A 27,919-nucleotide genomic window follows, 5' to 3' on the forward strand; every position below is an offset into this window, starting at 1 on the left:
AGGAAAAAGAACGCTGTTGAAAACACTAAGGTTTGAAAGAAATCCATTTATTTTTGTTTGCATTCTAGGACACAGACTATAACCACAATTATATAAAATAAACAGCGTTGAAGACTGTGATCAAAAATCTCTTTAGTACTTACACAACTGATTTTGTTTTTCAAGTTAGGATAATCTTTATTAATGTCACTATCATCCATTTTATTTCATAACATGATACAAATAATTTAATTAAAAATCTATTATTTAGAAATATTCTGTGTTAAAATGGATCCTGGTTAAATAGGAGACGTACTATTTCTAACACAAAACAAACTTTCAGGGAAATTAATTAAAAAATTAATACCTGCATTGAGCTACAAGACAAACAGGATAATATGTGTGTTGAAAATGGAATATAATTTTTAGAATAAGCTTTTTAAATGCTCACAATCTGATGTATCAAAAGACCAATGATGTCCGCAAATTTGATTCTTGACACATTTTTCTTATTGGGTCTTACTAAAGAGAACTCAGTTAAACAGCAACTTTTACCTACATAATAATGAGTGTTCTCATATTCTTCAATGGAATAAACATAAGCAAAACAAACACATTATTGACTAGCTAGAGTGTGCACTTAGACTCCTTTATACTGAAACATAATGGAGCATTAACACCCTTTTGAGTAATTACTTTTCTAAAGGAATAATAAAGAAATAAAGAAATAAATAGAAATAAATCATTCTAACAAAGATAATCACTAAACAATATGGAAAATTTTTTTGACAATTCACTTTAAAAAATGATTTTATCTTTTTTTTTTCCCCAGAGCTGAGGACCGAACCTAGGGCCTTAGCAAGCACTCTACCACTGAGATAAATCTCCAACCCCTAAAAAATGATTTTAAAAGGTGAAAATGATACTGGTAAAGGAAAATAAATGAATAAACAAGAACTAGAAAAAAATTCCATTAAATACTAACTCCCTTGACATAACATATAACATCTACTCTATTTTTTTAAACTTAAATTAGTTCATTTATCTAATGTGAGTGTATACACATTGAAGTCAGAGGAGAATTTGTGGGAGTCAGTTCTCTCCTTCCATTATGTGGGTGACTTAGGTTGTCATGTTTGGTGGCAGGTACCTTTATCTGCCAAGCCATCTGCTGACCCAATCCCTACCTACTTTCTTCTCTCTCTCTCTCTCTCCCTCTCCCTCGTTAAACAGGTATGAGGGTTCCACCTACATGTAGGTGAACCAGGTGCACGCCTGGTGCCCATGGAGGCCAGGAGAGGGTGTCAGAGCCTCTGGGACGGAACTTCCAGGTGGTTTTGATCTATCTTCCTGAGGAATAGGCAGTGCTCTTAACCGCTGAGCCACCTCAGCTCACAACCAAAAAGAGAAGACTATGAATCAGGACCCTTGCGCGGTGGTGTGACCCTTTCTCTTGATAGGTAGAAGCAGGTTCAGAGTGCAATGTCATTCTTGACCACCTGGTGAGTTTGAGACCTGCTTGGGCTACAAAAGGTCATGTTTCAAAAGCAGAAAGTATTTACAATATTTACCTCTGGCAAAATTATTTTTTATCTTTTTCTCAACATAATTTGAAACATTCCATATTCCCAATGTTACTTACTTCATGGTATATTGAAGGCTTGGATAATGAAGGGATAGTGAAAGACAACACTTTATTGTTTCCATCTTTATCAGCAATTTCCTATAGTAAAACAATGTACAAAACAATGTAATATTAAGTCTATAGCAAAATAAATACTTGTTAATTTATTGAATATAACATTGCTAATTGGGGGAGAGTTTTAGAAACAACAGTATATAAGAATACTATTACCCTATCACACCCTTTCAAATTTATTAGCAAACTGGTACACATGTGTGACACAACTGTTACCCACAGAGACACTGAGCACAAATTGCACTACACCAAATCCAACATGACAGCAAGGCAAAAAACAGGTGCACACAGAACACGTAGATTAAGAGTGATTAGACCGTAGATGAAAAAAAATGGATCAGACATTTTAGTAGAAACCTGGCCGAGCAAAATATAAATAAGACTAAGAGAACCACTCTTACTAAAATAAGAAAAACACATTATTATAACACAAATGAAGCATTTTCCAGCTTTACTGAGCTATAAGTGGCAGAATATATATATATGAATTTCTAGTGTATGATGTGAAGTTTTGATACATTTTCTTTGTAAAATGATTACTATAAACAAACGTACTTAAATATCCAGTACCACAGTTAACATTTTTATACCGAGAACATTTTAAGAATGAACCTTGATTAAAAGATATGTATAATTCCTCAGCAATAAATTACTGAACTATAATAAGTTATATGTTGGCAATATCAGTGTAAGTAATCACAAAATAGACATATTTAAGTAATTTCTACTGAACTGTAAGAAAACTCTTTTGTGTTCTTGTTACTCGAGACAAAGTTTCACTCAGTAGCCTAACACTAATGGCACTAAGATGGAATCCCTCTCTTAGTTTGCATCTCTACTCTGTGCTTTTCTCATGTGCACTGGCACAACTCAACTTTCCTTTCGTTCATTTAATTACTGTGCTTGGTGCTTGCCAGCTTTCGGTCAACGTGACACAAGCTAAAGTCACTCGGGAAGAAGGAACCTTAATTGAGAAAATGTCTCCATCAGGTTGGCCTGTGAGCAGACCTGTGGGGCATTTTCTTGGTCAATTTTTTTGGACTGATGTGGGAGCCAGCCCAGCCCATCCTAGATTGTGCCACCCTTGGACAAGTGGCCCTTCCTTGTCCTAGAAAGAAGCCTGAGCAAGCCTCGAGGAGCAAGCCAGGAAGCAGTACTCCTCCATGGCTTCTGCTTCAGTGCTTGCCTCCAGTTTCTAGCCTTAAGTTCCTGTCCTGATGACAGACTACAAAAGTACTGGAAGGTGAAACAAACCATGTCCTCCCCAAGTAGCTTTTAGTCATGGTGTTCTATCACACACACAGCAAGGCACCCTTAACTAAGACAATTACTTCTTCCTAAAATCTCACCTATTCCTAATCGTAAGTGATCCAAATCCAAAGTACACCTTTTCAGATGCCATTGCCTTAGGAAAGTTGCAGTAACTGTGGCTAATATATCAATTTCTCATACCCTTTTCTCTACAGATGACTGCACTGCTAGTCATCTATGACTATGTCTTCTGAGGTGGAAAGCTGCACTAAAGCAGCTCATTTCAGTATCCAACTTGTTTCTTTTTTCCTTTTGTTTTTATTTTTTTAAGATTTATTCATTTATTGTATATGAGTGCTCTGTTTGCATATACACCTACATGCCAGGAGAGGGCATCGGATCACGTTATAGATGGTTGTGAACCACCTTGTGGGTGCTGGGAATTGAACTCAGGACCTCTGGAAAAGCAGACAGTGCTCTTAACCGCTAAGCCATCTCTCCAGCCCCTCAACTTGTTTCTTACATAAAGGCATTCATAGACACTGGTTAAATGAAATAGAAGTAAGTCATCTAATCTAGCAATGATATCAATTATATCTTCAACAACCTTATAAAAAAAATCCCTGTTTGTATTATTTTGTATTTAGCTCAAAAATTATTCAATAGACATTTCAATTGTTTCTCTTTAGACAATCTTCAAATATTTCAAGGGGATTAAAATATTTTAAACCTCCAATAACTTCAGCTCACCAAATTGTAAATTCCTAGGAGAAGCGCTTCAACGCAGCCATTGCTCTGCCTGTCCCGACTGACTGTGTGTCGCAGGTACACCCATATCAGTTCAGGCAGGAACTGCAGGGTGAACCTCTTCAGTCGAGCCTCAGAGCTGCGATAGAGCTCAAACAATTGGTGGCAGACAGGCTCCAGGAGCTAAAAGAAAAACACAGCAATATTATTTCCATTGCTTGAACTGTAACTATTTTTTAAAAGGCAAATGCACCTTTATAATATTAAAAAAATTAATTCTCAATATTAATTCCTTCATATAAGTTAATTCAACAGTCTTTAATAGACTACATATTAAATGGACCAAACCACTAACTGTAAGTAGCATATACTATCACTATACTTTTTGATGTACTACACTACTGAATTTTTTAGATAATTAGTCTGCTTGCCAATGTACTATATTTACACTTGTTGAGTTTGCCTTTCTGTTCTTACCAAAGCCTTCTAGTCTCTATTTTAATTTTTTACATTTGTGTATTTATGCATGTATGTGCAGGCACTTTAATACCATGGTACATGTATGTATGTCAAACAACACCTTTGTGGGATCCAGTTCCCTCCTTCTATCATGTGGGTTTGAGGGATCCAACTTAGGTTATAGCAAGTGACTTCATCCACTGAGCAACCTCACTGGCCCATCTTCTATTTTAAGAAATCTTTCTTAATTAAAATGCCTTCAAATTTTAAGTAAAGCCCATAACTTAAACAAATGATAGTCCACTCATTAGACAAAGAGATTTTACAAAACATGATATGGGCACCCAACATTCTAGCTAATATATATTAAAAACATACAAGGGAAATAAAAGCAGACTTAAGATCTCACTAATTATATTTATTTAAAAGAGTTGGAGGGCTAGGAAGATGGCTCAGTGGGTAGAGCTCCTGTTAACAAGTATGAAGAGCTGAGTTCAGATGCCCAGCACCTACATGGAAGTTGAGCATAGCAGGGCATGGGGGAGGGGAAGAGAAGCAGATTCCCTAGGGCTTACTGGCCAACCATTGCACCTGTAACAGCAAGCTCTAGGTTCAGTAAGACGCCCTATCTCATGAAACAGGTGGAGAGCTAGGTAGCAGTACTCAAGAGCAGTACTGTTGGCTGCTGGCTGGTGCAAGCATGCACGCACACGTACACAAACACACAAACACACATACAATTTTGAAAGAGAAAAAAGTGTACATGTAACATATAAATATGTTTTTCAAAGCTTAGCTAATTATTCTTGTATTATCACATGGAATGACTTGCCAGACCTCATGATGTTGAAAACTGAAGAAAATGAGTAGTTCCACCTACTGATAATTTAAAATGGTTTTGCTCCTATTACTGTATTTTACATACCTGGTTGACTTTTAACTGCATATAAAGACTGATGAGAAACTATGTATTTTTTGAGACAGGGTTTCTCTGTGTAGCCTCAGCTGTCCTAGACTCGCTTTGTAGGTCGGCCTCAAACTCACAGAGATCTGCCTCCCTGAGTGCTGGGATTACAGGTGTGAATCATCGTGCCCGGTGAGAAACTAAACTTTTTAAAAATTTTATTTTTTTTATTAATTATTGATTACAATTTATTCACTTTGTATCCTGGCTATCACCCTCATCCTCCTCTTCCAATCCCTCCCTCCCTCCCTCTTCTCCTCCAATGACCCTCCCATAGTCCACTGATGGGGGGGTCCTCCTTCCCTTCAATCTGACCCTAACCTATCAGGTCTCATTAGGACTTGCTGCATTGTCTTCCTCTGTGGCCTGGCAAGGCTGCAATTTATTAAAATTTAATTACAAAAAAAAAAAAAAAGCAAAAGCAAAAAAAGCAACAGCTTAGTAACTTTATATGCTTACTTCTATTCTAAGTTACATATTTATATCAGATCTATTTAAAGTAGTTATATTTTTTTAATAATTCAGTAATCCTGAACGCAGTCACTATTTTCACAATTGTGAAACTGTCAACAAATCTATGTCAACTGTATAGCTAATATTTAGACATGCCAACTTTTGTTCTTGAAGATAAATTTTAAAATTTAGAAAATTCACACACACATATATGTCCCTAGGCTAGTAAATACTAAACTCTCCAAGAGAAAAATCAGGGCAAACTTTAAAGGTATTTTTAAAAATTAAAATATTTAAACTATCTCCTTACACTGATGTTTATTTAGAACAATCATACAGTTTGTCAAAGATTATAGAAATTAGTAGTAGAGGAAGAGTTTAAATGAAGGTTTTCTAATATCAAGCTGATTTTCTATTCTAACACATTTCTTATACTAAAATATTGGTAAAGATTGTTTTATTATAAATACTATACTGTACATAGTACCAGTATATAGTACCAATAATTTTGAAAAGAGTGAATCATTGCCATGTGTCTTAAATGATGACAACATTGTTCTGAGCAATTAAAGACAGTGTAGTGTATTCTGAGCAATTAAAGACTGCACGCTCTTAGAAATTTGTTAAACATTTATACTTCCTTAGATTTGCTCTTCTCTTTAGTGAAAGACTCTCCAAAGCCTGCTTTCTCTAAATATTTATGGCCTGTGATACAATTACTGTAAGTTCATTACGAAGACCTTGACTTCCATTCATTTAGTGTATGGCAGAGAAGCTACTGTAAGTACACTAAAGAAACGGAAGCTCCAAAATTATGATTCTGTTTTCTTGTTTTGTTTTGAGACAGGGTTTCTCTGTATGGCCCTGGCTGTCCTACAACTTGCTTTATAGAACAGGTTGGCCTTGAACTTAGAGATCTGAGTAGGACATGTGGTACACCTACAATCCCAGCACTGGGGAGGCAGAGCAGGTGTGTCTTTTAGTTTGAGGCCAGCCTGGTCTACAGAGTGAGTTCCATGATAGTCAGGGCTACACAGGAAATGCTGTCCTGCAAAACCAAAAAAACCAACCAACCAAAAAGAACATAGAAATCCACTTCCTTTGCCTCAGAAGTGCTACGAATAAAGGTGCATGCCACCACCAGGCTTGGTTGTTATTTTTTAAAGGTGGGCAGTTCTGGTAATCCAGTATCTTTTAATCAAATACAACTACAAAATAAGACCATTAAAAATCTGGCATTGCTACCTATGAAAATCTTTAATTCTAAGCATTTGTATCATGCTTATTCGTATCATACTATTTCTGAAGTTCTCAGTGAGAATCAGAAATGGTAGCATACATTTGTAATCCTAGCACTTGGGAGATAAAAGCATGTGGATCAAAGTTGAAGGTATTCTCAGCTACACAGGTGCAGGAGTCTTGCCTCAAACAAACCAAGCCCATTAAATGGCACTATTATCCACATCACAAGTGATAACAATCATCATCATTTGCTCAAAAAATTTAGGAATTAAGCAAACAATGTTTTGACATAATTGCTGAGACATACTATCTGATGAAAACACTAGAGAGCATTTTGAGTGATATAACAGCTACTTAAGCCTAACTTAAGTAGGAGAAATAGTGTGAGGTGAATAAAAAGGGACAATAAGACAGACAATAAGCAATGAAATTACTATGAGGCCATTTGTGAATAGTGACAGAGAGATGAGGTAGATAATAAAAGGTAAAGTCAAAGAAAGTTTTGTTTTGTTTTAAAGAAATGTGATGTGTGATGGGCAGGTATGGCTCATTGGGTAGTACTTGGCACTTAAGTCCCAGAACTGAGTTCTGATCTCTGAACTCATGCATTTTAACTCCTACAGATTTGCAAAACATTGGGAAGCAGAGACAGTAGAATAGTCAGACACACGCATACCTGTCTCAGAAAAGTGGAAGGCAAGAGTATAAAGTCAAAGAAAATAGAAAATGAACAGAGAGGACTCAAGAGTGGGGCTCAAATGGAAGAAGCACTGAACTGACTAAGGTCTGTTAAGATGAAAAAGAAAAATAAGTAATATTGTGGGTGTATAGGTTAAAAGTCAAGTTGTAACAAAGGTAGCCATAACATGTAAAATTAATCCTCTAGAAGTTCATATCAAGGACTCTTATTATGTCTTCAAAGCAACACTGATTTTTAGACTATCCTAAGTTCGATTCTTATAATACAAAACGCACAGCTATTCTCTGAAATAACAGCTTGGTAACACATCTAATAATGTCTCATAATATAATGAATCAGGACTTGAAGTGCACCTGACTACAGTGCAGGATAAACCTGAGGTTCTACAGAATTTATTATCATCGGTTTTCAAAAACCATAATCAGAAGCTTCTGATTTGACAGTGAAAGGATGGAACTCAGACCCGCCCTAGCAACGTCACAATCATAATGAATACTAAAGTCTTGAGCCTGGATTTCTCAAGCTACCATTTCCATTCTGAACGATGACTTCAAGGTCTCGTGTAATTATAAAGTCTGACAATACAGAAGAGTCTGAAAAACATTTTTTTAAAAGTCTATTTTTAAGTGAGAATACTTCATACCTTTTGAGTATTAAATCTAAAGATTCTAGAATCTTTTGGTATTTCATTATTTTCTAATCGATGTTTACTTATTTACGCTTAGTCCCAGAGCCACGTCTCAAGCACGTAATACTTGTTAGATATTCATTCATATATATATAGAATATCATATTCTAGGGAAGTAACAATCATAAAATATATGCCCACTGCCCATGAAGAGCTTACAATCTAAAAGGAAAAGCATAAAACAAATAATTTTTAATAAGCAAAGCTTAAATGTTAAGACAAAATCAGGGGTAGGGTAGATAGAATTTAGCATTTTGAAATTTTCAAATACTCCTAACTAAAGATATGTGTGTGTGTGCGTGTAGACAGATCTACACACATACACAAACACAGCCCATTTCTGAAGTTTTATAAATTCAGCAATACACCACAGGAGAAAAGCAGCAAATGAATCTTGCAGCTGCTGCTAGAAATAACAGCAGATGCAAGTCTGAGAGCCAGTCCAAACACAGGAGACGAAGAAGAAGGAGGTCAATAAGCAAGCTTTTGGTGAGAAGACAACAGTGAAGATGCACTTTAAGCTAGGCTGCTGGTTAGGAGCTGGTTACCTGAACTTCTTCAAGCTCACTGCAGTACACAGCAGAGGCAGTCTCGGAGGCTGTATCTGGGAAGATAAGAAGCTACTTTCCTGTGTGTTCCTTTCATTTGCATGTTAAAGCATACATGAATCCAGTGGGATAAAACTATATGTCATACCACTGTGTTAATGGAAAAATACTGTGTGTATCCAGCATAAGTTTACATATAGATTCAGTTGCTGCATTTTCTATCTTCTACCACAGGGTGAATAACAGCTGACTGTTATTCTAAGCTTATTGATCTTCACTACTCAGATTTTTAAAGCATTTCCTCTGATAATTTTCAGGTAGACTTAGTAAACAGCAGCATAATTTTATGTTATCAGCTTACAACTGGTCAGAGTGCTCATAAATGTATCTATAGCACTAAAAAATAAGAGGAAACAATATTAAAACAAAGAAGGCTGTATCATATACTGTTAAAATTTGGTTTCCAAAAAAGAAATATTAAAGAACACAAAGAAAAAATACATTTAATAAATAATCCATCGAGATGAAGGTGACTGATGTTGAGAATCAAAGCATATCACCTTCACCAAGAAAAAGACCAAAACAATTTCAAATGTAAAAGGATGGGGGTGGGGAAGCCAAAGCAACTATCAGGATGAAAAATAGAAGAAAGAAGCTTTCCAGATTCACAAATGAGATTGAAAACTACAAACTTACATTTGTGTGATTTCATCTCACTATTTAGAAGGTACTTTTCTTAAAAGCTTTCTTACCTCATTGTTTGAGTCTTGAATAACTTTATAGAGTGCTGGTACAAGTGCTTTTTTCCGGTGTAAAGTTGCTGCATAACTGGTGATTTGAGTGTCAGGTAATGCCTACAAGAAAACCATCAAAGGACAGCAAAATGAATTTAATATTTAGGAAAACAAACAACTTTATTTTACATGAGTGCTACTTGAGTAAAATAACAGTCAAATGAGAAATTTAAACATAATTACTATAACATTAAATAATTAACATATAAGTTTTATAGCTGTTTGTTTATCCATGAAAAATGATCACAAGTTGCATATCATAACTAGATTTCATAAAAACAGGTCACTTTAAAGTGATATAGCCTAAAAGAGAACAGGATGTATTTCAGTTCTTGCACTTATACTTCATAAAACATATTTCCTAAGTGTTCATATATTACATAGTTTTCAATAAAAAACTATTTCACTTTTAACTATAGAAACTCAAAGCAGGGAACAAATACTATTATTACTTGAAGACTCCAGTCTCCTATTGGATTTGTCTTAATCTTAACAATTATTTTTATTTCGATGTAATTCCTTTGACCCTAATTCATATTAGCTCTACTTGAAAAAATCACAACCAAAGAGGCATTATTTCACATTTTCCAACTCCAATTTAAAAATATATTTGTAGGCCTCTTTATAGAACACACTACCATCATTAAATGTCTGACATGTACTTACACAACACAGTCTCATCCCCATCTATTTACCTTGAACTCTGATAACCATTCTTCTACAACAGCTTGTTCTGATCCCAGCATCTTCCGTTACCTTCTATTCTTCTTTTTATATCTAAAACAGATAACATTACTTACAGAAATTACCAAAGGTACATAATGCGTGCCTTTCACAAACCAAGAAACTCATCTACTCTATATTTCAGATAGAGGCTCGTACTCAGTTTACAGTACAATTTAAAACTTCAAAAATAAATTCTATTTGTTAACCATATCTCAGAAACCCGTTGTCTTCAGGCCTTCACATTTCCCCACTGCAAAATGTCGAAGAAGATGTCCTTAAATTGGGCATACGTATAATCTCAGTACCTGGGATGCTGAGGCAAGGGGACTGTGAAATGGAGGTCAACTTGGGCTGTGTGGTGAGTTCTAAGACAAGCCTGACTACACAACACTGTGGATCAACAAAACAAAACGCTGGAAAATGACGTAAGTATCCCAGTGAAACCAAATACATTATCCAAAGCAAATACACAGAGCAAGTTACATCTGACAGAATAAACCTGTAACAAAATATAAATGTTAAATCTTAAAAAAGCAAGGGTCATATAGCTGGTAAACTGATAACAATATATACATTATGTAAAATAAGGGAGAGCCTTAACTGCTAAAATGGAAAATGTCTAAGTAGCAAAATCAAAGTGAATAAAAGTCTGTAAATTATAATTCCAATTAAAGCTATTTTTTTAAAACCTGGAAACAAATATATGCTCAACTATTAAATGCTCGCCATTGTGAGTGGTCTAACTTAGTTAATTTTGGATTAAAAAAAAATCAAGACAAGCAAAAAATAGAACCTGAAGAAGCAGGACTGTTTGTGAAATAACTGAAAAGTTCTCTTATCAAAAAGATACTTTTAGCAGGTAGTGGCACACCCCTAGCTGTCACCATCCTAGGTAGGTGGGCCTTGGATGTACAGAAATGTAACTAAATATGAGACTTCAAGCAACCACTTCTCTGTTGACTTCTGCTTAAAGATCCTGCCTTGAATGCCTTGTTGTTTTCCTCAACGATGGAACTGTAAAGTATAATATGAAAAAACCTTTCCTTTCCAAGTTGCTTTTAGTCATAGTGTTTATTAATGCGACCCCAAACAAACTAGAACAGCCTCACTCAAACCATGTTTCAATAATGACATATAAAGGGAGGGGCAGAGGCCATCTGGGCAGTGTCAGGTGGGGGCTCCCTCTCTGTGGTGTGGGTTGCACGTTGGACCAGTTGTTGGCTGGCACTCCCCTAAGATTTGCACCACCATTACCCCAGCACATTTTTGCAGGTAGGACAGAGAGTAGGGCGAAGGTTTTGTGGCTGGGTTGATGTTCCATTCCCACTGCTGGAAGCCTTGGCTGGTTATAGAAGATGGCCAGTTCAGGCTCCGTATCCCCCATGACTAGGAGACTTCTCCAGGGTCACTCTCATAGATTCCAGGGAGTTTCAACTGCACTAGGCTTCTATATCATTCCCCAAACCTCTTTCCCAGTCCTCTTTCTCTCAGTTCCCCATCCCCAGCTGATTCCTCCTGTTCCAATCCCTACCCAACTCCAAAATCTATTTCCCCTTCCTGGAGAGACTCCTGTCCATTCTTGAGTCTTCCAGAGGCAGGACAGCCCAGAGACCCAAAACAGAAACAAATACTCGTCAAAAAAGGGGGCAGGGAGTGAAGGGGGACAATGAAATGGTTATGTTCATAGACTGGCATCTAGCCAAACTGTCATCAGAGAGGCATCACCCAGCAAGTGATGGGAGCAGATACAGAGATCCACAGCCAAACACTAGGTGGAGCCAGGGAACCCCCAAAGAAAAGAGGAAGTTCTGTAGGAGACAGAGGGACTGAGAACACAAGAACCCGGCCCACAGAATCAACTAAGCAGGGTCATCGGGGCTCTCAGAGACTAAAGCAGCAAACACTAACCCTGTGTGGGTCTGAGTTAGGTCCTTTGCATCTCTGTTATGGTTGTGTAGCTTGGTGTTCTTGTGGAACTCCTATCAGTGGTAACAAGAGCTGTCTCTGACTCTTGTCTGCGCTTAGAACCCTTTCCTCCTACTGGGTTGCCTTGACCAGTCTTGACATGAAGGTTTGTATCTGGTCTTACTGTAACTTGTTAGGCCATGTTTGGTGGATATCCCTGAGAGGCCTGCTCTTTTTTTTCTGGGTCAGGGGAGGGGGAGATGGAGGAAGAGTGGATCTGGAAGAGAGAGGAGGTGTGGAGAGGGACTGGGAGAAGTGGAGGGAGAAGAAACTGTGACCGAGATGTAATGTATAAAAGCATTTTTAAAAAGTAGGGACAGATGATAGAAGAGTAAATCACATATATTTTTTAAAATATGTGTGTAGAAATGTCTGTGTGTGAGTATGTGCATGTGAGTGTATGTACCCTCAGAGGCCATAAAAGGGCATCAGATTCCCTGGAATTGAAGTTATGAAGGTAGTTCTGAGCCACCAGATGTGTATGTTAGGAACCAACCTCAAGACTTCTGCAAGAGCAATATGCACTCTTAACCACTGAGGCATCTCTTCTATCCCTTGCATGGGATATAAATAAAGTATGACTGGCCTTAAAGTTGAAAACCACATTGTTTAGTAATCAGTATACAAAGTTTATTATATACTATTCTATCTACTTCCTTCTTTGTTTTTGTGGGTGAGGCAATGGACAGTGTACATTCATAGACTGCTCTGAGATCTAAGGAAAACTCTGAAAAAGAACTAGGGCTAGGGATGTGCTCAGTTGGTGGAACACTTCCCTAGCATGCAAAAGGCACTTTGTTCCCAGCTCAGAGTGAGGCTAGAAGTTCCAATATAGACCAATGGTTTGGAGAATTTTGGCCTAGATAACATATGTTTTTGGAAGAGTTACTTCTCTGTCTTCTCAAACTACTTATTTATAAAATGAGGACAATACAAGTATCTATGACAGAAGTTTTTTTCAGATTTTGTTTATCTGTTTTGTTCCAAGGCACAGTCTAACAAGGAAGCCCTGGCCTGACACTCAGTATGTTGACCAGGCTGACCTTGAATTCAGACATCCTTCTGCCTCTGCGTGTCCAGTGCTGGGGTAGGAGGCCTGTGCCACCCTGGCCAGCTCACAAAAGACTTAAAAAAAACAGAATAAATAATACAGAGATTTGGCTAACATTCTACGTTAGCTACTATTAAAAAAAAATCATAATGCAATTACTTAAGTTTTTGACAATTCAAGAAGCATTTTTATTCTGGTGGTAAAAATAGTTAATTATTGTCTTAGTCAGGGTTTTATTGCTGTGATGAAACACCATAACCAAAAAACAAGTTGGGAGGAGAGGGTTTATTTGACTTACACATCCAGATCACAATCCATCATTGGAGGAAGTCAGGACAGAAACTTAAAGCTGGAACCTGGAGGCAGAACCTAATGCAGAAGCCATGGAGGGATGCTCCTCTGGCTTACTCCCCATGGTTTGCTCAGCCTGCTTTCTTATAGAACCCAGGACCACCAGCCCAGGGATGGCACCGCCCACCAAGAGCTGGGCCCTCTGCTACTGATCATTAGTTGAGGAAATGCATGACAGCTGGATCTCACGGAGGCACTTTCTCAACTGGTGCACCTTCCTCTCTGATGACTCTAACTTGGGTCAAGTGGACACACAAAACCAGCCAGTACAGTTATCTATTAATAGAAATATTGTTGAATATAATGCTAAGGATACGACAATGAAGGATAAAAAGAAAGTAAGTGCTCTCAAGGGTTTCAAAGGAATCAAAATTATTAAATAAACAAAGCTATAGAATTACCAGTGTAACATGAGATAGTCAATAATAACTATTATTGCAGAAAAAAAAGTTTTTTTTTGGGGGGGGGTTTTAAGACACAGTTTCTCTGTGTAGCCTTTCAATCTGTGTACACCAGGCTGGCCTTGAACTCAGAGAGATCCATTTGCCTCTGCCTCCCAAGTGCTGGAATTAAAGTCATGCACCACTACTGCCTAGCTTACTGCAAATTCTTAAACTTGATAAAAAAAAAAAAAAAAATTGGGCCAGCCTTCCAGTACCTGGAAGGCAAAGACAGGCAGATTTCTGAGGTCAAGACCAGCCTGGTCTACAGTGATAGTTCCAGGACAAGTGGGCTATACAGAGAAACCCTGTCTCAAGCCCTCCTCAACCCTCAAAGCATTGGAAAAAAATTATGAAGATTTTTCAAAGTATATGTCTAAAACTTAGATTAAGGCAGTTGTTATAGAAAAGACTAAATTCCCTAAGGCAAAACTTAAAATGTACTATGTGATACAGTAGCTCTAAGCTGAAAAGCTATTTAAATTAATTCAAATACAATTTGCTTATTTTCCTGCTTTAAGAGAGAAATTAGACCTATTTTGTGTTATGATAAAATGTGGGCTCAGGGGACTAAAGAGACAGCTCAGAAGTTATAAGAGCACACTGCTCTTTCAGAAGACTTGAGTTTGGTTCCCAGCATTCATGTTAAGTGGATCGATCATAACCACTAATAACTCCACTCTAGAGAGATCTGATGCCTCTGGCCTCCATGGAAACACACACATGCACATGTATATGTACTTAAAAATGAATTTAAAAATGTATGTTCCGTCATTTATAAAGAAAGGGGAGACTATCCTCCAGAGTGATCTTTATTAAGAGACCGTCTCATGATCACTGGGGTCTCATGATCACTTAGGTCTCATGACCACTGGGGTCCCATGATCACACCTTAATGTGAGAGTAATTAGGAGAAATAGAGATAATATTAGAGACAAATGACGGTCTTGGAGGAAAAGAGAGGCTTCCCTTCAAACACCTGGAGAGAAAGAGGGCCAGAGGGATGGCTCAGTAGTAAAAGCATTTGCTGCCAGGCCTGATGCCCTGAGTTCAATCCCCCAAACCTACATGATGGAAGGAGAGAACTGACTCCAAAGTTTCTGCTATGACTTTACATAAGCATGTCCGTGCACACACTACACCCTATGCTGGCAAATAAATGAATATATACTTTTAAGAGACTGAGAGAGGAGCTTCATTAAGACAGCTTAGAGTAAAAAGTAAAAGAGATGATAACACATGCAAGTGTGATGGGGTGTGTGTGTGTCTGCAGTGGGACAAACGGGGTTCTCTGACTGTTCTAGGTTTTGAGGGGATGACCAGAAGCTTTAGTGTGATTTAGTCTGGCGTAGCCTATGTGCTGAGGAGCCTGGTACTGGGTAAAATTACCTTGTAGCTTCGAGGGGGAAGACAGGGCTTACTTATCTCCTCCCTTGCTTCCCAAGACCTATGTGTTCTAGATGTCATAGCAGAGGCCTGTCAGCGGTAAGGGGCCATGGCCTGATTTCTGAGACAGGATGCAGCTAGAGGGTCTGTGACCTAAGAGAATGCACCCTGGACAGTATTACTGTCTTTGCCAGTCTTTACTGAAGACTTCACTTCCTAAGGCAATCAGTCCTGTACTCTAAACTCACTTTTAGTGTTTTCTCTAGAGTTGAGATCCCAATGTTGCCTATCCAGCTCTCCTAATGCGGAGTCATACAATTACAGATGCTAACTTAGGACACCATCCCAGCCAAGCTCAGTATTCCTCACAGGGTAGGGAGATAGTAAAGGAATACATACACAACCATAGTGTCAGTCTACAATCAGGCTGAAATTTGAACCCTATGTGCCCACTCCCGACAACATTCAAACTCAACATGTGACTGCTGGGTTCTCTTAAGGCAAACTGTATCTACTCAGTTTTAGCTGAGATGGGCGTAAACCTGGTGGCATGGAGCTTTCTTGCCTACAGCGCTTCTAGAGACTTCATAAAACACACCAGTTTTCTGTCAGGACACTGCATCTGGGGGTCAGACTCCATGCAGTATGAGCACTGTCTAACTTTCCTTCCTCCTTGTACCTACTTGAACCTTGTCAACATGAAGCTTTCATAAATGTCGGCCCTGTCAGCTATTTATGTATTCCAAAAAACTGCTTTCCTGGGTACATTCAACTAAGTGCTTTTGCTCTTTCCCCATTTTCTTCTTGACATGTCTTGGCATGTGTTTTCTATGAAAACAGTGGTATTGTTGAGATGTGTGCAGGATCTTGGGTTATAGCAAAATAGATTTGGTAATAAGTATTTATTTGGGCTCTCTTTTCTCCTCCAGTTCCCTCTCTGAGACTGGATCTTGCTATCTAGCTGTCTAAGGGTGACCTTCAACTCTTGAGCCTCCTGCTTCTACTTCCTAACTGCTAGGATTACTGGCATACAAACAACACTTGGCTTTGATTTTGCACATTTTGTATATTATTAATAAACATTAGAAAACCAGGTTATTTTCTCTGCCACATTTCAAATACCTAGACATGTATTTTCCTATTTTCCTGTATTAGACAGAACAGAAAGAGAACATTAGCCACAGTCACAAAAGTTGCTTTCAACAGTGAACCTGATATATCCTGATACATCATGCTGAGTAAATGAACGAAATAGAAGTAAAATTCAGATAACACATTTGTTAAATTGTATTTGTTAAATACAATTGCTAAAATAATTCAAAAATTGAATTCAAAGGTAGTACAATGTGATCATGTCAGGTAAAATTGTATAATAAATAAAGCTACTCACCAAAGGTTACCAAAAACTCTTAATAACATGTTTTACTCGTACGAGAAAATTATTCTTCATCTATTTTTTTAAAGTTAAGGTCATAATTTTACCTGTCTTAAGATCAGTTTTCTAAAGGAGGAGGTGGCACAGGAATGTGGCAGAGTTCAAGTATGGAATTCATTTGTTGAGAGTTAAATGTTTTCCAACTCTGTAAAAAATAAAAATAAATTCAAATATTAAAAAATATTCTCAAGAACATATACACAAATTATTTAAAATGACACACATAAAAGGGCTCTTCATTTTTATGTGTGTGTACGAGCACTGACGGTGCATGTGTACGCATGTGTGTGGCTGCATGCACCTGCACATGGTCACGTGGAAGACACTGAAAAGCCAACTCTACTGAGTCACATCTTACCCCTTCACACAGTACTGAAGATGGAGCTCTACCATTTTTTGGTTAGGTTGGCAGCCAGCAAGCCCCAACTCCATATTATACCCCTGAGCACTGGGAGTACAGACACAGCAGAAACACATGGCTTTCGACATTGGACTCAGGTCCTTGACACTTGTGTAGTAAGCACATTTACTTACTGCAGCTCACCTAACACTAAAGAATAATTATGGACCCTAACATATTCTGTAATAACTAGCATACTTGTGTATCTTTATCATATATAAGAAAAAATTTTGGAGACAAAAAGTCTCAATTTTAGCTTCAAGCATCCCATTAATTATCTGTTTGTTTGGTTGGTTAGTTTGGTTTGGTTTTTCAAGACAGAGTTTCTCTGTCTTGGCTGTTCTGGAAAGCTTTGTAGACTAGGCTGGCCTCAAACTCACAGATATCCACCTGCCTCTGCCTCCCCCAGTGCTGGGATTACAGGTGTGAGCCACAGCGTCTGGATCCCACTTATTATCTTTAAGACACTGGGTAGGTTATTTAAACTGCTGGAGATTCAGGTGAAAAAAAAAATTCTAGAAAATTAAGTCTTTTCCATACAAAAATACTCTAATTTTTGAAACATATTATAGTGATGCACTCTTTCTCTTGCAAGAGTTTTTTTTAGGATTCCAGAGCCTCACCACGGCATGCATGCACCTACCACCCATCCTCACTTCTAAACTAAATAAGTAAGAAATGGAAAATAGGCAATAAGCAGTCAGGCACAAATCATGTTAACTGGTTTATAACAAAGATAATTTTGCAATGCAATTGGAAAAGAGAGTTTTATGTAAAAAGATGTTAGGTCAAGTGACTATCTCTATGGAAAAAAAATGAACTTATACTACTCACAAAAGCAAACTCCAGAGACCAGCAAGGTGATTGACTGGTTAGAGCACTTGCTGCCAAGTCTGAGGATTTGAGTTTGATTCTGGATGGAGGGTGAGACTGACTCCTGAAAGCTGTCCTTACAGGCACGTGTCTGTGCATGAGCATCTTCCCACTCCCATCTCTAATTCAATGTTGAAAAGGAAGAAAATGCCAGGTAGAATACAGATCTAAGTATTGTGGGGCAGGGAAATGTACAGCAAGACATTTGTGTAAATAACTAAGTTTAACTTCTATCACCCCCTTCCTCTTTCTTCTTGTTGAGACAGGGTCTCACTATGTAGACAAGATGGCCTTTAACTTATACTCTTCCTTGTCTTCTCAACTTCCCAAGTGCTGAGATTATAGACCATGCACTCATATATATATATATATATATATATATATATATATATATATAAACATATATATATAATAAACATGCTCAATTAAGGAAAACATTTTTTAAATAAACAAAAAGCACTGACAATGGCAACTGGACTGTATTAAATCTGTCAACAAAAAATTAGATCATTGCTCAGCTTGTTGAGTTCATATTCCTGAGTTGGCAGAATAAATATTATGAAAATGTTTATATTATTTAATTTATAGAAGCAATGAAACATCTATCAAAATTTCTATGCTGTATTTCACAGGTTTAGGAAAAAAATACAAGAACTCATATGAAACTCAGAACATTATTGGGAACCAGGTGCGGTGGCACTCACCTGTAATCCCAGCACTCAGGGAGCCAGAGGCAGGGAGATCTCTGTGAGTTCGAGGCCAGCCTGGTCTACAAAGGGAGTCCAGGAAAGCCAAGGGTACACAGAGAAATCCTGTCTTGAAGAAAAAAAAAAAAAAAGAACACTACTGGAAATATTATAAAATCCAACTTCAAATCATACTATAGAGCTATACTGATAAAGAAAGCCTGGTACTGACATAAAGATAGACAAAGTAGACTGAGAGTAGAACAGAAGACCTGGAAATAAGATGGCAAAGCTAAACCCAGGTAATTTTGACAAAGGAGGTAAAAACATAAAATGCTTTGGGAAAAAGAACCTATTAAACAAATGGTGCTGATAAAACTCAACTTCTACCTACAGAAGATGAAATTAGATGTTTATCTTTCACCTTGTACACAAGTCAATTCAAAATAAATCAAAGACCTTAATTTAAGACCCAAAACACTGACTTTTTTTAAGGAATCGTGGGTTACCCTTCAAGATACTGGGTTAGCTAAGGACTTGAAAAAACACCAACTGCTAAGGAACTAAGCCCGGTATCAACAGATGAAACTACATGAAAATAGTTTCTCTACAGCAAAGGACACAATTAGCAAAGTTAACAGAAAATCCATACAGTGGAGGAAAATCTTTACCAGCTACACTTCAGACAAGAGGCTGTTATCCAGATCTAACAAAGAACTACAGAAATTGAATACCATGGAAATAAAACTGTTAATCAACAAATGGGGAAATAGTTGTTGTTTTAAAAGAAAACACATATGGCCAACTGCTTTTTAAAAGTATTCACTAAACCTAGGATACAAAGCAAAATAACTGTAAATAATAATAACAATAAAGTATTCAATATCCCTACTCATCAGCTAGTACAAATTAAAACTACTTAGAGATACCACCTCACCCTGCCATGAATGAATTTGACAACACTTAATCACTGTCAGGACGTGCAAACTAATTAACACTGCCATTATGGAAATCAGTTTGCATATTTCTCAAAAAATTAAAAATAGAACTTGTTAGTATTTTGGAACAAAACCTGCTTCTGGGATTACCTAGCAATTTATGATGTCATCATGTGTCACTGGCCTGGTGGCCACACCTGGAAGGTGTGGTTACCTTGCCCCTTAAAGGAACATCCCGACACGTGGTCACTCTCTCACTCCTCTTACTCTTGCTTCTCTTCTCTTCTCTTCTCTTCTCTTCTCTTCTCTTCTCTTCTCTTCTCTTCTCTTCTCTTCTCTTCTCTCTCTGCACTCCTCCCCTTTCTCTCTCTCTCCCCATCATGTCCTGTTCCCCTCCTTCCCTCCATTCCCACCTAATAAACCTCTTGCATAGAAGATCGGTTGACAGCCTCATTCTTTTAATAATCTAACAGAACTAAGCATGTGGCCCAGCTATTCCACTTCTAGGAATACCCAAACAATGCCATGCCCTCCCATGTAGATATTAACACCCACAAGCTTATTGCTGGTTTATTTACTATAGCAAAGAATTGGAATCAACCTATTTACACAAATCAATGGATAATGAAAAACTGGGAAAATGAGTACTATTCAGTTCTAAAAAAAAAATTAAAGTTTAAAAATTTGCAGAAAAATGGAAAGACTCAGAATATATAAAGCAAGGTCACACAATCTTAGAAAGAAAAATACGTGCATGTTCTCTCTCCTAAGAGGAATTCAGTCAATCATGTACTTGTATTTATAAACAAATGGACATGTGGGTACAGTATAACATAAAAAAAGACTAAATATTAAGTAAAGAGAAGGACTGAATGCAGGTAATTAAGTTATAAAAAACAAGTTATGAAAGAGTGTATGAAGCAAATTACTTTTTTTAAGTCTAATTCTGTCATAATTTTTTTGGGTGGTGGTGAATAAGTACATAAAATATATTCAATACTGAAAGTTTAAAATCTAATGTGCAGCTTCACACCTTCTATTTCAAATGCTATTTCTAACTGTACGGAAGTTCACTGAGCTGTACAAACTTTGCATCTCTATGGGAGTGAGGTATTTGAGCACCGTGTATTCAAATGCTGATTTCTGTGCCACAGATATCTGATTACAGGCTGACTTTGGTATTGTCATTATTACAAAGCATCTCCTGCCTCAGTATTTTGTAAACACCTTCTGACTGGTTGAACAAAGAGCTGAAAGGCCAATAGCTGGGCAGGAGAGGAAGGTAGGACTTCCAAGCTCAGTAAGAGAATCTCAGATGGGGACAAGAGAAGAGGGAGTTGCAATGAAAAAGTAGGTGCCAGAACAAGACTAAGATGGCAGGTAACAGGCCATGTGGTTAGTATTGTTGGGTTAGAAGAGCTATAGAGCCCAGATAGAGCCTAAAACTTTTAATAAATATAAAGGTCTCCATGTCATTATTCAGAGAAAGGGCAGGCATAGAAAAAACTACCAGTTACACATCTCCTTAATTTTAGTGTGTAATATTTATTTTATTTGCAAGTTTTTTATTATAAAGTTTCTTCTAAAAGATAGTCTATTAAAAATAGTAAGATGCAGAGCCATTGAAGAAGATACCTAACACTTATCTCTAGCCTCTACAACATCCTCATACATGTACATATGCACCTGTACACACATACACACAAAAGCATGTTTCCATGCATGTGTACTGAGGAGGGAGGAGGGAGAATGAAAAGAAAAGAAAAGGTCTAGAGAAGTGCTTTCTCTTTGTCAACAAGATAGTTATAGGCAAAAGTTTACCTTCTTCCTGGAAACTTTTGTTTGAGACAAGGCCTTGCTACGTAACCCTGGCTAACCTGGAAATCACTATGTAGACTAGGCTGGCCTCACTCATAGAGATCTGCCTTCCTAGTGCTGGGCTCAAAGGTGTGTAGCAACACATCTTAAAACTCTTTTCTGTCTTTCTTTCTTTCTTTCTTTCTTTCTTTCTTTCTTTATTTATTTATTTATTTTTTTGGGGGGACAGGGTTTCTCTGTATAGCCTTGGTGGTCTTGAACTCCCTTTGTAGACCAGGCTGGCCTTGAACTAGCAGCAATCCACCTGCTTCTGGCGCCCTGAGTGCTAAGATTAAAGGTGTGCAATATCATGACTGGCTCCTTAAAACATTTTTTAAATGACAAAAATAATATAAAACTTAGGTCTCAAGGTACTGGACACTGTCAATGAAGAACAATCAACTTACTTCCTTAAGTATCCAGGCTGCAATGTAAGGAAAGCCAAGCTTGGTACCATTCCTGAGACATAAGAGAATTAAAACAGAAAAAGCAGCAGGGGGAAAAAAAAAAAAAACTCTAGAGACCACCAGATGAGCTAATGACCACAAGAAAATTAATTAGTATTCTGTGCATGTTAGGAACTACCAGAATCCAGAAAAAGAAGTGCCAAATTATTAAAGATAGCAGTGTTCAAAACTTAGAAAATGTCTTTAAAAGTGCTCCTTCCTACCAATCAGATTAAAGTCTGATTAAAGAATATAGAGCCCTTCCTAAGTATGGAGCAATAAATGGTGGAAAGGAGCACAGAGAACTAGAGAGCTGCCTCCTCTGCCTCCCAAATGAGGAGATTAAAGGCATGCACTACCATATCATAAAAAAATAAAGATATTTTAAAAATATCTTTAAAAAATAATGTGCTAAATCACAGTGTATGAAAAACTGTAATATGTCATAAGAAAAAATGTATTGGAACAACAGACTTTTCAGGAACAAAATTAACATACTTGAAGACAAATCAACATAGTCAAGATGGAAGCAGAATTCAAATAATCTGCACAAAGAGGGGATCCACTGCAAACTAGTGTATATATTTGGTAATCCTAGTTTTAGCTAATTAAGCTGATGAGACTCAAGGGAAAAGATTTACATAAGGTGTATCCCCCAAGACAAAGAATCAACATGAGTTAGCTCTACCCAGAGGCTAAGGTGGACTACCAGCTATGCAAGGAAAACTAAGGGAATGTGGCTGCAAGACCTAAATGCATATAGACAATACTAACTATACACAGATAACCAGAACATAACAAAAAAAAAGCTAATCTTTAAAAAAAAAAAAATTATATATATATATATATTTTGGCTAGGATGTAGCTCATTTGGTAGATGTTGGGATTCAAACCTGGGACAAGAGGCTGAAGTGCCTCTTTAACATACCAAAGCAGATCTGGCCCCCAGGTCCCCCCAGCATCCCCACATTCAAGAGACCATTTAAGAAAAGTCAAACAACAGCAACAAAAATTGAGGAGTGTGAGAAAGGCACAGGCATTAACAATACATTTATTCCTTTATAACCATGACTATTATTAACTCTGAAATAGTTATTAGAATAGTTTTAATGTACATTTCCTTTTTCTTTTGTGTGTTTTTCAAGACAGGATTTCTCTGTGTATCCCTGGCTGTCCTGGAGCTTTCTCTGTGGACCAGGCTGGCCTTGAACTCACAGACATCTGCATTCCTCTGCCTTCAGATGCTGGGATTAAAGGCATAAGCCACCACTGCCCAGATATAATGTTTATTTTCTAATTTTAAATTTAAATACAATTAAGTATATATAAAGCATGTATTTTTAAAGTTTGTAATAACAAATTAAGAAAATAGCTAGCCAAATCTTTCAATCCTCTTACAGTATTTTTTAATGACTTTCTTTCCCATTCTAAGGTTTTAGATTTATTTTTTCATGTGGATGAGCATTTTGTGTGCATGTATGTCTGTGCAACACATGTGTGCAGTGTCTGCAGCAGCCAAAACAAAGTGTTGGATTCCCCTTGGAACTTGAAGTTTTCAACCAGTTGTCAGTTGGCATATGGGAGCCGGGAACTGAACCTAGTCCTCTGGAAGAACAGTGAGTGCTCTAATTCCTAAGTCATCTCTCTAACCTCTACCTAAGGTTTTATATATAATCAACATAAATTTTCTCCTTAAAGAATTGTACATTAGCCTGGCAGTGGTGGCACACACCTTTAATCCCAGCACTCTGGAGGCAGAGGCAGACAGATGTCTCTGAGGTCAAGGCCAGCCTGGTCCACAGAGAGCATTCTAGAACAGCCAGGGCTATACAGAAAAACTGTGTCTCAAAATAATTGTACATTATTATAGGGTTTATTTTTACTAGCCAGTATTTTATAACATGTGCTATACTGTAATGAAACGTCATAACCAAAACAACTTGGGGAGGAAAGGGTTTATTGGGCTTATGCTTCCATGCCACTGTTCATCACTAAAAGTCTAGACAGGAATTCAAACAGGGACCTGGAGGCAGGAACTGATGCAGAGGTCAAGGATGGGCACTGCTTACTGGCTCACTACCGTGGCTTATTCAGCCTCCTTAGAGAACCCAGGGCCACCTGTCTAGGGGTGGCCCCACCCATAATGGACTAGGCCATCCAACATCAATCATTAAGAAAATGACTTACAGGCTTGCCTATAGCTCAAACTTGTGGAGGCATTTTCTCAACTGAGGCTCACTCCTCTCCAGCGACTCTAGCTTATGTCAAGTTGACGTAGCACACTGGTGCTATTTCAGACATTTTTATATAATCTACCTATATACACTAATCCTATCTGTTATTATCCCAGTTTTACAGATGAGGAAACAGGCACTGAGAGATTAAATCATTTCCCCAAGGTCACATAATCTACAGTAGTAAACAGTGAGGCCAACTGTCAACCTAAACACTAAGAACTATTTTTCTTCCAGAGACAGGGTCTTGCACTATTTAGTTTAGGCTGGCCTCAAACTTGCAATGTGTATGCCTGTGCTTAAATTACAGGCATACACTCCCACACTAGGCAATACTACACAAACTTTGAAAACCTCACCCACAGAAACATCACACATGTTGATTATGCTGAGAACATCATGTTTATCTCACTTGGTCAGCAAAGTCCTTTAGAAAAGTTACATTTATGCCACATATTAGAAGAACCATATGAAAATTTAGCAGTTTTCCATATTAATGATACCCTTGGGGTATACCAAAATATGCCCTCCAAGTGAATGGCTCAGCCAGCCTTTACCACTTGGAAAGAAGCTGTTCTGGTTAATCATAATTGTCAACTTGACTGGATTTAGAATTGCTATGGAAACACACCTCTGCATGTGTCTTGTGGGGATATTTCCAGAAAGGTTTAACTGAAGAGGTAACACTCACCTTGAATGTGGGAGGCACCAATGATGAGTTGGGGTCCTGGACTGAGTAAAAGAAGGAAATGAGCTGACCACTATTCTTCTCTCTCCACTTCCTGTGACTACAATGTGAGCATCTGCCTTACTTTCTTGCTATCGTGATTTGTCCACCATAATGGACTCTACCCTTAAACTGTGACCCCAAAATTATCTCTTCCTTCCTTGCTTTTGTCAGTCATTTTGTCACAATAACAGGAAAAATAATAGTAGAGAAGTTATATGATAGGCCAGCTTAAATTCTATATATAAAACATAAATCATGTTAGTATGTTGCTCTGTCACATTTCCCACATAACCCAGAAAGCTGCCAGTTTCAAAAAGAACTCAAGACAAGAACAGCCAACAAATCAAGGTGGCAGTGTAACTATGTTATCATTTAGCTTTCAAATCCATAAACTTAATAGTGTTCAAAGCGTCTATGACAGATGTTAGGGTAGCTATAGAAATTTATCCATAGGTCCCTACAGAAGAGTCTCAATGTGGGACTACTGGGTCAAAAACTCCACATAAAGCAAGGGTTCTCCCAGGACTCTAGGAGGCAGAGGCAGGTGGATCTCAGTGAGTTCAAGGCCAGCCTGATTTACAAAGCGAGTCTCGGACTGCTAGGACTACACAGGAAAACCCTGTCTAGAAAACAAAACAAAAAGGAAGAAGAAGAAGAAAAAGGAAGAAGGAGGAAGAAGGCGGAGGAAAAGAAGGAGAAGAAGAAGGAGGAGGAGGAGGAGGAGGAGGAGGAGGAGGAGAAGAAGAAGAAGAAGCAGCAGCAGCAGCAAAAGCAGAGGTTCTCAGCCTTGGTACAGACTGAATTTTGGTCACTCTTGACATTGTGAGAGACTGTCCTGTGCATGCATAGTATGATATTTAGAGCATCCCAAGTCACTACTCACAAAATGCCATTTTCTTTAAATTTCACAGAGTATCTCCAAATACCACCAAATATCCCTTTTGGAGCAAAACTTCCCTGGTTAAGAACCACTACTTTAAAAGAATAAGGAACTATGCCTCCTGAAGATGATCACTCTCCTTTTGAGAAACAGCTTCTTGCCTCGCTTTTGGACCCTGGAAAAAAAGTATTCATAAGCCTCCACAGTGACCATGTAACCCATCTTCAAGAACTGAGTGTTCTGATCCACCAAGCCACAAGGCAAATGAGCCACAGCATTTCACCATTAATGGAAATGACAGACACAGTAGCTCTTTTCTCCTCTTCAGTGCACAAAAGAGGACCTCTAGTTGTCTATTATCTTTTAGTCAAATGTGAACTGATAACTTGTTTTAATCAAAAGGGAAGAACAATTTTCATGAAGGCATTTCACTGCCAGAAAGCAGTATCTAGTATATTTGTCCCTTGGTATTCTGATAACAGTCACTGGACGCCCTACGGATCTACCAAGTGAAAACAGCTATCTGTAACCACCCAGGCCTACAGCAGAGCTCACAAAGGAATGAACACACCCTTTCTTTACAAACAAACAAATCCAAGCCATTATTTGAAAGTTGGTTGTAACTGCTGTGGCCACACTCCCGCTAACCCTGACGGGCAGCAGTTGTACAAGACTGTAGCAGGCCACAGAAGTAGAGGGAAGAAATGGCTCTATTTTGTAGGCTTTTACTTCCACTACATGGCACCTCCACGTTATCCTGTGGCCTTGTGAAATTCCCTACAACAAAAAGAAATGAAAAAAACAACTGACTTTGGGTTGTGTGTGGCTTTATACATTAAGCTGGCATTACTACAACAAAGTGACCCACTAGAAAGAAGAAAAGGAAATACTCCAGTAGGCTCAGTTTTATACACTGTAAAAGAGTATAAAACTAAAGACCTAAAAAGGAGGTGACCACAGATATAATGGTTTGGCTAAGTGGTTTTTTTGAATTAGTACTTGCTTACTAAGCTTAAGAACAAATAGCCCTCTTAGTAGGAATTGAGATATAAATTAAATAATTTTTTTTTTGAGACAGACTTACTAGGCAACCCAACTTGTAATTCTCTTGCCAAAACCTCGAGTTCTGGAATGACAGGCATATACCCCCACATTCAGCACTCCCTCGTCAATACTGATCGACAATTCCCTGAGAAACTAGGCTGTCTCACTACTCCAAGCACTGACCACAGCTACTTTCCTCTAGGGAACAGCTTTAACTGCATGCTGACTATCCTACCCTTCCTTCACATCTTCTTAAAGCTCTCCCCTCCATTAATGCAGTCTTTTTCTCCCATCCCAAGCTGTCGACTAGGGCCCAGGGCTGTTCACAGAATCCATAATACTTCAAAATGAATACAACTATAATTCTTTTATCAACCTATAATTAAGACTTATATTGTCATTAGATTATGAATGTACACAGAGTGGGGGGGCACAAAGTTTTCTGTGGTTTGGACTCTAATAGAAATTACTAATATTTTCATTGTCAAATTAATAGTTATTAGAGACATTAAAATATCATTTGTGTTCATTACTGTTTCATGATATATTTCTTCTGCACCCTGGATAAAAATATTTCCAATCTCACTTACCCAGATATGTAGTTAAACATTATTGCAGATGTTTCTTTGAGGTTACTATGGATGGTGGTTAATTATCTATAGACTAAATGAAACATATTTCCTTTACTCAGCGTGAGTGGTTTTCACACATGAAAGCCCACATAGAACAAAAACATTAAACCTCCAAAGTAAAAGCGTGTTCCTCCTGCCTGAATATGCCTTTCTCCTAGGAAATCACCATTTTCTAGTCTTTGGGGTCAAACTTCTGCCCTTTCTGCATCTCAAGCCAGATAGATTTGGTATAGAATAACTACGTCATATCGGGCTCTTAGGCATTTGAACAAAGAACTATACCATCAACTCTGCTGAGCTGCTTGCCAACTTATCTTGCAG

At 37.8% G+C, this 27,919-nt stretch overlaps 1 protein-coding gene across 4 annotated transcripts in view; it reads right to left on the reverse strand.

The window, feature by feature from the left end:
• Nucleotides 1–27,919, reverse strand: part of Hycc2 (hyccin PI4KA lipid kinase complex subunit 2) — a 60,246-nt gene that overhangs the window by 23,371 nt on the left and 8,956 nt on the right. For 3 of the 4 annotated variants that reach the window (XM_021652160.2, XM_021652157.2, XM_021652158.2), the window contains exons 2-6: nucleotides 16,926–17,023; nucleotides 10,220–10,301; nucleotides 9,483–9,584; nucleotides 3,680–3,859; nucleotides 1,622–1,702 (exon numbers count right to left, since the gene is read on the reverse strand). In XM_021652160.2, coding sequence (XP_021507835.1) covers nucleotides 1,622–1,702; nucleotides 3,680–3,859; nucleotides 9,483–9,584; nucleotides 10,220–10,270 — 414 coding nt within the window. In that variant the 5' untranslated portion in view covers nucleotides 10,271–10,301; nucleotides 16,926–17,023. Of the gene's footprint in view, nucleotides 1–1,621; nucleotides 1,703–3,679; nucleotides 3,860–9,482; nucleotides 9,585–10,219; nucleotides 10,302–16,833; nucleotides 17,024–27,919 lie in introns of all 4 variants that reach the window. The other variant, XM_021652159.2, reaches the window with a different exon arrangement.

This window comes from Meriones unguiculatus, chromosome 15 (genome assembly GCF_030254825.1).
Source record: "Meriones unguiculatus strain TT.TT164.6M chromosome 15, Bangor_MerUng_6.1, whole genome shotgun sequence".
NCBI classification, from domain to species: Eukaryota; Metazoa; Chordata; class Mammalia; order Rodentia; family Muridae; genus Meriones; species Meriones unguiculatus.